Below are 12318 nucleotides of genomic sequence, written 5' to 3' on the forward strand. Positions count from 1 at the left end.
AGTATATATATATTTTAGATTGTAATGTTAGAATGTAATATGATTCTATCTATTCGATTCTTTGTAGCATAGTCTACATGGTTACTTTCACTATATGTGTTTTCATTGCCTTTAAAGGTGACATATCATGAAAATCTGACTTTTCCAGGTTTTAATTGCTATAATCAGGTCCCCGGTGTATCTACCAACCAAGGAAACGTGAAAAAGATTAACCCAGTAACTTTGTTTTGGTAAGCCTTTTTCTGCAAGCGTCTGAAAAAACGAGCGCGTCTGATTTCGCTCCCCTAGTGACGTTGCAAAGGGATCTCATTATAATCTTACCGCCCCTTAATCTGTAAGTTTCCACCCACGGCACCGTCATTTTGATTTCGCAAGATACAACGGTGTACCAGTTCTAATGCCATGGTGAAAGTTTGAGTAAAACATGCTAACTGTTCTGTCTTTGGCTGAACAGACGAGCACAGAACACTATTTAGAGTCCCAGCCTCAGAGGAGACAAGACCGCAGTGGATTTATTGATTTATTTACTGTAAATTGCTGCTGCCACACAGATCTAAAATAAACACGCAATTTATTTCCCAGCTGTTTACCTTCACCGACATAACCGACTGTTTTTGTAACTCGTGTGTTTTTAAAGTAAACGTGTGTGAATGAGAACTTAGTTTAGTACTCACATGCTGTGACAGCCACTTTCTGTACATGTGCACTCAGAAAACCGTATATCAGACGTTTAAACTAATATGGTTTAAAACGCATTATTTCAGCACGATAAACATGATAATCAGAATCAAAACGGATGTTTTTTTTAGCAGGTACGAGCTGTAATGGCGCAGCACTATTCTGGAAAAGGGGGCAGGGAGCAGCAGCTAATTTGCATTTAAAGAGACAGGCACGAAAAACAGCGTGTTTCTGCTTCCACTCAAAATAGGTATTTTCGAAATTATATAATAAATGATCTGTGGGGTATTTTGAGCTGAAACTTCACAGACATATTCTGGGGACACCAGAGACTTATATAACATTGTAAAAAGGGGCATTGGACATCATTTGGCACGATAAGGAAAATATATATATATATTTATTTGTAATCCAAATAGAAAAACCTACAAAATACCGTATATCGCAATTCAGCCAAAAAATACATAGATATGATTTTTGTTTTTGCCATATTGCCCACCCATGTGTATGTAAATTAATTTTTACTTCAGATGTTATCTGCAATGTTTATGGTCTTTTCGTACAGAATAAGCGATATATTGAAATTGTTAAGGTGGGTGTGTCTGCTGCGCATTTGCCGACACAGGTAACTGAGCAAACACAAAATATATTTCTTTATGTACGTAATTATGCAGGAAATACCAAACAAACAAACATATATCTGGTATTAGTATCTGAAATGGATTTGAATATACAATGAATAATACAATACAAGCCTCTGTTACTATATTGCTGTATGTTGCATTGAAATTCAAAGCTTACCATGCATCATCTTAGAAATAAAGCTTCATGTTTTCAAGTCCGTATCTTATGTAGTCAGCATTCTCTCTGAATAAGTGATGTGTATATTTTTTAATCTCCTATCTCAGTTTTAGCATTACCGTTTCCATAGGAGTAAAATGTTATGTATATATGTTGAATTATTTAAGAGAGAGAGAGAGAAGTGACATGTGGCCAAGTATGGTGACCCATACTCGGAATTAGTGCTCTGTATTTACCCATCCAAAGTGCACACACACAGCAGTGAACACACACAAACCGTGAACACACACCCGGAGCAGTGGGCAGCCATTTATGCTGCGGCGCCCGGGGAGCAGTTGGGGGTTCGGTGCCTTGCTCAAGGGCACCTCAGTCGTGGTATTGAAGGTGGGAGAGAGCACTGTACATTCACTCCCACCCACCTACAATCCCTGCCGGTACGAGACTCGAACCCACAACCTTTGGGTTATGAGTCCGACTCTCTAACCATTAGGCCACGACTTTCCCTTTGTAACCAATGTTTAAATCATTACCTGCTTCAAAATGCATGCGGTTAACGAAATCATTGTTGAAACATTTGAAGTTAACCTGCTCTACCAATAAAAACACTAACGCAATTACATAAATGGTGAATAACTGTACAAGGCGGATTAAGGAATAATTGTATACAAAGCATAAATCTTTATTAAGATTTCAGAATGAGCACTTTGTCATTTGTAATACATATGTTGAGCATTCCATGATTATCATGTTCATCTGATGTATGCTACTGTAATGTATATGAATGTAACTTTTTAATCCGCATGGGAAAATCCTGACATCAAACAAATAACCGTTTACAGGCTTAAATTTGATACAACTAAATTTTAATTTTCAAGACTATTTAAGGACCTGCAGAAACCCTGATCAGGGTCCAAGAACCAATGGCCCATGTGGATGATACAATTTAAATGTGAGACAATTGAATGCAAATGCGACAACTGAACTGTCTAATGATGAGATTTTTACAATAAAGCCCATCTTTAATCTTCACTAACAGTTTGATGAAATGGGTCACAGCAACACACTGGTGTTGAAAGTCCAGGTACAAGACAATGCAAAGACTTTTTACTGTTCAATTTGGTCACTGAAATGGGGATGATCTCTCAATTGTGAAATTTCAACGCGCATCAGACTTGATGCCAAAATGTTCTTCTCAAAATGTTCAAACCCTAAACAGATTAAAGTTCACCCCCACTGTCTCACAAAATTCTGTGGGAAACTCTTTAGACTATTTGAAGAGTAGGTCACATTGTAATCTATTTAAGTTGTATGATGTTACAGTAGTTATGATGGTATTTTGGTGAAGACTGGTTAATTTTTGTATGTGTAAACCGCAAATAAAAAAAAACTGCTTAAACCACTTAAATAACCAGTTTATACTCTTTTCAACTTGAAAAACATCCAGGCTGGCTTATGTCTATGAAGAAAATACTACTACTAATAATAATCCTTATATGTTACAATGTTTTGCCTTTACCTCAGCCATGAGAATCTTCAGAGCGCTCTTGGCCTCTACGATGGTTGTGATAGAATCCCAGCGCTGCTTTATCCGTCCATCATTATCCGCATCCAGGACCTTCTGTTGCAGATCAGCTATCTGAGCACTCCTGAAAGAGTTTAGAGAAATATGTTTGTTTGTTTTTAATTTACAGTTGATAAAAAAAGTCTACAAACCCCTTTTAAAACTGAAGCGCTTTGAAATGCGTAAAAAAACAAACAAACAAAAATTTTTCAAGCCTTGTCAAAATATCGGTTGACCATCAGTGTGAGGGCATGTCTATTTTTGCACAAACCATTATTATTATTATTACTATTTTGAGTTTAACCCCTTCATTGCTGTGTGCTTTTTTTCTGCATTGTAGACTGAAACACTAATACTTTCATCTACTGTCAGTATTCATCAGATATGCAGTAGTAGTAATTTTTACTGCCATGTCAGAATCTAAGGCTATCTTCATGGCAAAAACTGAATTGGGATAATACAAGAGTTACATAACCAAGCAAAAACAAAAATACAAGTTAAAATTACACAAGATTTTTTTTAAATTAACATGCTAAAAAAATATATATATATTTTCTGCAGATATGCATTTTAATTTAGCAGCATACTAGTACTGAATTGAGTTCTTTGGTGTCTCATCACACTTGAATGGATATACACAATGTTATGTCAAAAGCCTTGTTCAGACTGTCAGCCCAAATCCGATTTTTGTGCAAATCCGATTTAAATCCGATCATATTTAGATGAAATTAGATTTTTACAAATCCGTTTCGAGCAATATTCATAAGTGGTTTGAAATCCTATTCAAATTGAATTTCAATTTCTCTGAGTTTTGAGACCGGTGAAGACAGCAGCACGGAATAAAGCCACGCATGCAGCTTCCTACCTTTCTGCTCCTGCCTCATAAGACATAATACTGTTATCACTTATTATAATCCATTATGACGGCAACATGTCGTCTTGTTGCAAGGCAACATTTGTATTGCAAACTGTCTATATTTTATTTTTTAAACAAATACAACCTTAATATAATTCACATTAGGAGGTTAATAGATGTTTTCTTCAGGAGTAGCCGTGTGAATTGGATGCAGACCTGCGAGTTTGACTGTTCCTGGATGCGATCAACTTTAAATCCTTGATTTCAGACTATGGCTATAACCAGTTTATCACTGTGTCATATTCATGTTGTATTTACTGTGTCCTGTACATAAAATTAATCTTACCTGGTCTTTGAGAAAATGATTTCCAGTGCACACAGATTTACCAGATTACAGAGTGTATTGTTGGATTGTTTACCTGGTGTTTTTCAACAATTTTTAGATTTGAGAACAATACTGTAATATGATTACAGAATCAAAAAGTTGCAATGTAAAGTATGAATCTATTTTACAGTTTTATTTTTTAATCAAGCTCAATATTTTCTATTTTAGTAAATTATTTTAAATAAATATAAATTACATTACAAAATTGTTATGCATGTTACTTACCATCTTTGAAATAAACAGTGTGATTACATACAAGCCTATGTCAACTTTGGCCATCGGCCACCAAAAAAAAAAAAATACACATCGGGTGACCACTAACTAAATCCATATACAGTGTTAATTTTGACAGCAAACTGAGGTCACAGTTTAGTTTGGGGACCAATTCTCACTATGAACTAACCATTAACCTGGACTTTTGCCTCAAACTCCTAAACTGCTGCTTATTATTAGTTAGTAAGGTAGTTGTTAAATTTATATATTGGGTAGGGTTAAGGATTCTAAAATATGGTCAAGCAGAATAAGGTATTAACCTGTGCTTTATAAATACCAATAAACAGCCAATATGCTAGCAACATGCATACTATAATATACATAATAGTGAGAATTGGTCCCAAAACTAAAGTGTTACTAATTTTGATTTAAATTTTTTTTTACTTCTGGTTAAAATGCCATTTAGTTTTAGTCATTTTTTTTAGTCATCCGAATTATTTTAGTTTTAGTCTAGTTTTAGACAGCTAAATATAAGACTTTAGTTGACTAAATCTACAGTAGATTTAGTAGATCAAAAATCTAATGGGTTTAGTTAAATTGAAATGCATTAAGCATTTCCCTAATATTTCCAAACTCATATGCTCCTGGAGAAAACATCTATTAACCTGTTAATATGAATGATATTAAGGTTTGAACATGCAATACATATCTTTATCTTAAAATAAAAAAATTAAAAAAACACGACAAATAAATAACAACATGGTCTTCTTTTCAATAAAAGATCAGTGGTTATACAGTATGTGTTCATTATAACAACTTGCATACAACGTTCTTCATTATTTCAAGCAGAAATGTATTTATTTGTAGAAATTCAATTTAGATTAATACAATATTTCCCCAGCTGTGTTTACATTCCCTTAAGACACAACCGACTGTGTTTATGTGAATACTCGCCAAAACAGACATGGTCTGTGTATTTGTCCATTCAAGTGCAATGAGACACTAAAGAACTCAATTCAGTACTCTTACACTATCCGAGAGGTTGCTTTCTGTGTGCACTCAGAAAACTGTGCCAAATTCAGTTCTTTCGCATAATCACACTTTTTCACACTCTTTCTTCAGATTTTTAGTTTTGTTTAAGGAGACACGCAGCAAATGTATGCAAAATTATACCCCCAGGTCAATCAGTACGTTACAATTCAAATGTGCACATCTAACCTCCCTACAATGCAGGACATCAGTTCTGATTGGATGTCTTCATAAATACTCTCACCCTAACATTTTTGTATTGTTTTTGTTTGTTGACAAAGTATAATAGATTTTTTTGCCATAGTTTTTAATTAGTCTTTTCATCTGTGGAAAAAAAAAGTCAAACATTATTTGTCAATGAAATTAACTGTCTGTCAGAGACCTTAACCTTGAAATTGTCAATGCTTTTGCACTATATTCCAAGTCTTCTGAAGCCGTTCACTATAGCTTACAAGAGGAACAGACAAAAATTGAAGTATAGACTTATGTACTTTTTGTTTGTCCTTACCGGGGCTTGACAGCCCCCATTTGCATTCATTGTCATCACTTCATGTAGATTAAGTCTAAAAGTGGTGTGATTCATTCACTGTGGTTCAGTTGTAGTATGACTGACCTGAGCCCCATCTCTGTTTCTAGACTCTCCACTTGCTTGCTGATAGAGGCCTCCAGCTCACCCTGGCCTTCCAACTCTGCAATTGTCAGTGTACGACGCTGAGAAAGAAAACACCAAAAATACAATTCAAATGCATTAAATTGCCATTGATTAGTGACTAAGGAATTCAATCTGGGCCAACAAAAAGGTCAGTATAACTAAAAGGAAGAAAAGGCTGTCAAAGAGAATAATAGACAGTTTGAGTATTAACTAATTTATTCAACATTATGCAGTTTCAAACCCATAAGACTTCTGTTCATCTGTTTTAATATGCTCTCTTTTTTTTTTTGTACATCCAAACATTGGGAAATGCATTAAAACATCATGTAGTACTCCATATAAATTGAGTGGTTTAATTTAAGCAGGGCTCTGTGTCCTTATATGGTTGCATTTATCATCTCAGCCAAACAGACAGAGCAACACAATCTTGGAGCAGGTGTGCTTGCATGCAGACCATTTTAGACCATCACACTACACCATAAACAGCGTTACGAGATCCAATGAGAAGCGCTCAATACAATCCACAGATGTATGTGATTTATACTAATTTAAAACCAGATGCAAAAAGGAAAAACAGTGTTGTGAACGATCCAATTAGAAAGATTGTCAATCCAAACATTGCCACTATGGATTTACTGTAGTACTACTAACACTAACTGTAACTGTCATTAATGATCTTCATCTCAACTCAAACTCAGTACCGTCAAATGTGCATTTCTAAGAGACAATATTATATATTGTTGTCATTTTATTAGTATCCCCTCCTCAAATAGGTGTGCTTGACAGACAAGAATGGATAAAAACTGCCATTGGATTAAAACGGCCAGTCATGTGAAGTACTTCAGTTTTGTTCTGAAGATCTTGTGGGTTTTGTCTTATGGGTCTGCCTTACAGGCACTGTGACACAATCACACAAATGCAGTAAGCAGTTTGCTAGTATTCCATATTAAACGTGTGCCAACCTTACCCGAACTTTGGCTACAGGTCTCTCTCCTGCCTCCATCTGCTGCCGAAGCTGAGAAATCTCCTCTGCTAGCATCTTCCTGTCCTCCAGCAGGTCCTGTAGATGCCGGCGGGCCTCTTCTGTGCTCACAAGCACTTCTACTTCATTCAGCAACCAATTCTTAACCAATCAAAGTGACAACAATTGCAACATTTATTCCAAGATGCAAATGCATGTACATTTATATTTTTGTCTTGTTTTCTCAAGTTCACAACATGAACTTGCTCTCAACATAGAAAGCTCTTTAAAAATGGTGCCATGATTTTTTCCCCACCAGGTAAACTGCCTACTAGAAATGTTTTGTTGAGCACAAGCAAAAATTAGAGGGTATAATTAAGGTACAATGAAATCTAAATCACATCACAACTACCATAATTACCTGAGTTGAGCTGACAATAACATCACAAACTAAAAGGTCAAAAGTCAAGATCAGCAATTATCAGCAATTCTCAAGTATAAACAAGAACCCTGTATAAGAGCTTGCAGCATGGATTTACTTGTATTCGACTCCAAATCTACTATGGGGCAATTAAATGTAACAACTTGTGTAAAATTTTATCATCTTTTATTGGAAAAATTAAACATTTTATCAAACTTCAATACTTGCCTTAATCATAAAACAACTGAAGATCAAACTACAAAAATCACCTTTCAAGTACAGTAATATATATCACAAGCATATGAGAGTCAAATTGGACTACATGGACATATCAACATCACTCATTTAACAGTTCATTTACTGCCAAAATTACACCAGCAATGTCTGAATCAGAATGAGTAGTTTCTGCATAAAAAAAAAAAAATCTGTCAAAATATAATGTACAACTTTCTGTTTCCATCAGGAACCAATACGTTGAAAGATGTTCACTAACACGGTAAAGTTTTCCAATTGGATTGGCGTTCTTTAGCTTGCTGTTCAAAGTATTTTACTCAGTCCCTGACATTACTATTCAATTGACCTATCGCTAAGCCCCGCCCCCCTTAGTTACTGTTGCTCACTCGGATAGACAAATGGAGTTGCTCATTGTCTTAAAATGACAGCTGTCAGTGAAAACCTTCTTCCGAGGCGTTTCTGATAAATTTGGGACACAGACGGACCTTCAAGTGGGACTTAAATATGCCATGGAGGGATATATAAAAGATATTAAAATAAATATGTAAAAATGCAGATCACAATGCAAATGGGAGAATTATGTTACGGTCGTCACGATCGCACTGACAACATGCAGGATCAACACCGTTCATATACCGCAGAGTAAGATTAAATTAATTTACATTTAACCAGAATAATATGGAGAGGCACTCTAAGGCCATGTCCACACATACACGGGTATTTTTATAAACAAGTTTTTCCTTCTGTTTTAAAAAAAATCTCCTTCCACATGAAAACGCAAACGCATGCTATGAAGCACTGTCAAGAGCATGCCACACCAAGAGGTGGTGAATTAATCTCAACCGCCATGTTGGCCAATCAGAAGCCTGAAAAAGTCTCCAGTAGGCGGAGATAACAGCGCAGTCGCCGATGTCACAAGCCAAAAACTTGTTTTCTACACGGTAACACTGCAACCGGAGTTTTTGAAAATCTTCACCCTGGCAGGCGTTTTCAAAAATGTTCGGTTTCAGTGAACTGGTGCTGCGTTTGCGTGTGGACGAATGGCCTAACCGTGTAGAAAAAGTTTTTAAAATAACCGCGTTCGTGTGGACAGGGCCTAATACAGACCTTCGTTTGTGTGTTTTTGACTTTCACTGCACAGTGACGTTATATGACGTGAGAACAGTTCGCTATTTAGGTTTGTAAGTTAGCATGGACTCACTAACTTCACCGTTAGCTAGTTTTAGCCAGAGATACCTTGCTGAAGCACAAGATTAATCTCAACCGCCATGTTGGCCAATCAGAAGCCTGAAAAAGTCTCCAGTAGGCGGAGATAACAGCGCAGTCGCCGATGTCACAAGCCAAAAACTTGTTTTCTACACGGTAACACTGCAACCGGAGTTTTTGAAAATCTTCACCCTGGCAGGCGTTTTCAAAAATGTTCGGTTTCAGTGAACTGGTGCTGCGTTTGCGTGTGGACGAATGGCCTAACCGTGTAGAAAAAGTTTTTAAAATAACCGCGTTCGTGTGGACAGGGCCTAATACAGACCTTCGTTTGTGTGTTTTTGACTTTCACTGCACAGTGACGTTATATGACGTGAGAACAGTTCGCTATTTAGGTTTGTAAGTTAGCATGGACTCACTAACTTCACCGTTAGCTAGTTTTAGCCAGAGATACCTTGCTGAAGCACAAGATGACATTAACGTTCTGCTTGAGCAGATGAAAAGTATAACTTAATGAGAGTATGACAACCAGAAAATGAAAGTTTTTGTCTTCATTGTGATTGGGGTTGAATACTTGGGGACATTTTGCTCGGTTTGTTGGATTTAGGAAATGGAATAAAATAAATTTCATTGCCTATCCTCTCAGCATAACTGGAATTAGTGTTACAAGTACCCTAGGCACATCGTTTTTCCATTTTTGTAGCATAAACACCATCAAACCGATGTGAGCTTCGGATCTTCCAATGTTTCTCTATGGCGCTGAAACCTAAAGATGTCCGAGTTCCGCTCCCCGTGCAACTGATATTCGACTGCCATTGGCTCATCTGCGTTCGAGGGGAGGGGCTTACCGATAGGTCAATTTCAGCGAGTGAAGAACAAATTTATACTCGCATGTGTTAAGGTCTCTGACAGACAGCATGTTGAAGTCACTTAAGACACTATGACATGTTAGGCTCGTCAAAAATGTTGCATTCATTTGTCACAAATTTATTCACTTTTGAAAATCAAGTTAATTTTTTACCATTAAAGGACTGGTTTTGGGTTTTTATTTAAACCTATGAAAAAGCAGATCTGTTATAAATAAGTGGGGGGGGACTTAGCTCAATCTTTTATGGCAGATAACCGATTAATTCTATAGTTTTATCTTAAAATATAAATAAATAAATACAAAAACTTACTTTTCTGCATTTGCATACATCTGCTATTCTGGCATTCTATACTATGAACTGTTGGCTCTGACACAAATTGCTTATGTTCCTCATTTGTAAGTTGCTTTGGATACAAGCATTTGCTAAATGAATGAAATGTAAATCAACGTAAAACAGACAACAAATCTAAATATTTTAAATGTTTCAATTAAAGAAAGGATATCCATTTTGAGATTTGCTGTAAGATTACATGTAATCAAATACATCTAATTAAAATTAAAAAATATAATATCAAACCAATAACCAATATGGTATCAATATACTATGCATCCTTAGCTGGTAAACCAATTAATTAATAAATAAATAAATAAATAAACATAAATCAGAAAATAAATGACAAATAAGCAGGACAAAAAACCAAACTTTTTCCAAGTAAGGTACCTTGATTCTACTGCTGACACCCTCTGCTCCACGGTTCTGGACTTCTTTGCGTTTCTCTGCAACTTCACTCCTCTTCTGTAGAGCATCTTTCAGACGCTTGTTAGCAGCAGCAGCCTGTTGATGCACATTTAAGATTACACCATACTTTATAGGGGAATACTGCAAGGATGTGACAAGGATACGCCCAATATCATATTGGCGAAACAGATTTGGAACCAGTGTGCATTTGTGTTTGCGTTCTGGACAGCATCAAAGGTTTCTATTTGCAACGCATTTTCGCACCATTGTGCAACATAGCAAATCACAGACATATTTGTTGATTTCTTGAACACAATGACGTGCCGCGTCTGCATAGGATCACTGATGATCGTTTGAGCTTAATGTCTTAGAGACCCTTTTAGCCTTTTGACATTTGCATATAAATTACACAGCCTACATGTAAATGGGTGCTAAACTTCCAAAGGTTTACCCCACCATCCAGAAGATACTAGACAGAACCCCGTTCTGGTCTCCCCATCTGACTTCAAACACATTCCAATGAGAAGTCGTTCACACTCAGCACCAGGCACCAAATGCCTCCACACTTACAATACACAACATACACACACACACACACACACACACACACATACATGTAGTGGACAGCACATTCCAGGGCCCAGTTTATGGCAGGGCCACTCTCTGACCACAGTAGTGGACAAAGGTTTGCTACATTTTGATTGAATCTTGGTGGACTAACATTAGCAAAACTGTCCAACGCCAGAGGGCAAGACGACGACCTTTGGTACAAAGCCCGAGAAGGACAGGACTTCTCATTGGTCAAAAATGCAGTTTTTACCCTTCACCCACCAACAGACTGATTCCTAAGGTTTTGGCCTGTGAGTTTAGCCCAGAGAGGCAGAAGACACACAGACATCTGCAACAAGGTTAAGCTCCGGCGAGCAAACCTTCACTCCAAGGTACCTTTGCCTGCGTGTTCCAGGCCAAGGACCTTCTGCACCTACTCCAGTGAAGTGACTGTTTTTTTAGTCCCGCTCCCACAAGGTTCTATTTGAACTATATACCCCCCCGCTCCCGCTATACAGTCACTCTTTGTTCACCCGCTGTCCGCTTAGAATAGTTTTCTTCCCGACCTGACCGTTCTCGCTAAATTTTAGATCTCGTTTCCAGAATCTCACATTTAAATTTCTGCTACTGAAAGAGAGATAGGTTGACAAATACAGGTGCATCTCAATAAATTTGAATGTCGTGGAAAAGTTCATTTATTTCAGTAATTCAACTCAAATTGTGAAACTCGTGTATTAAATAAATTCAATGCACACAGACTGAAGTAGTTTAAGTCTTTGGTTCTTTTAATTGTGATGATTTTGGCTCACATTTAACAAAAACCCACCAATTCACTATCTCAACAAATTAGAATACTTCATAAGACCAATAAAAAAACATTTTTAGTGAATTGTTGGCCTTATGTAAAGTATGTTAATTTACTGTACATGTACTCAATACTTGGTAGGGGCTCCTTTTGCTTTAATTACTGCCTCAATTCGGCGTGGCATGGAGGTGATCAGTTTGTGGCACTGCTGAGGTGGTATGGAAGCCCAGCTTTCTTTGACAGTGGCCTTCAGCCCATCTGCATTTTTTGGTCTCTTGTTTCTAATTTTCCTCTTGACAATACCCCATAGAGAATTCAGGTCTGGTGAGTTTGCTGGCCAGTCAAGCACACCAACACCACGGT

General features: G+C 36.9%; 1 protein-coding gene across 1 annotated transcript in view; it reads right to left on the reverse strand.

Moving 5' to 3' along the window:
• kif4 (kinesin family member 4) overlaps positions 1-12318 on the reverse strand; it is a 214291-nt gene that overhangs the window by 41151 nt on the left and 160822 nt on the right. Inside the window, exons 20-23 of the mRNA XM_016276974.1 lie at positions 10584-10697; positions 7143-7298; positions 6137-6234; positions 2996-3125 (exon numbers count right to left, since the gene is read on the reverse strand). Of these exons, the coding sequence (XP_016132460.1) occupies positions 2996-3125; positions 6137-6234; positions 7143-7298; positions 10584-10697 (498 nt within the window). The remainder of the gene's footprint in view (positions 1-2995; positions 3126-6136; positions 6235-7142; positions 7299-10583; positions 10698-12318) is intronic.

This window comes from Sinocyclocheilus grahami, unplaced genomic scaffold (assembly GCF_001515645.1).
Source record: "Sinocyclocheilus grahami isolate Dianchi unplaced genomic scaffold, SAMN03320097.WGS_v1.1 scaffold107.1, whole genome shotgun sequence".
NCBI classification, from domain to species: domain Eukaryota; kingdom Metazoa; phylum Chordata; class Actinopteri; order Cypriniformes; family Cyprinidae; genus Sinocyclocheilus; species Sinocyclocheilus grahami.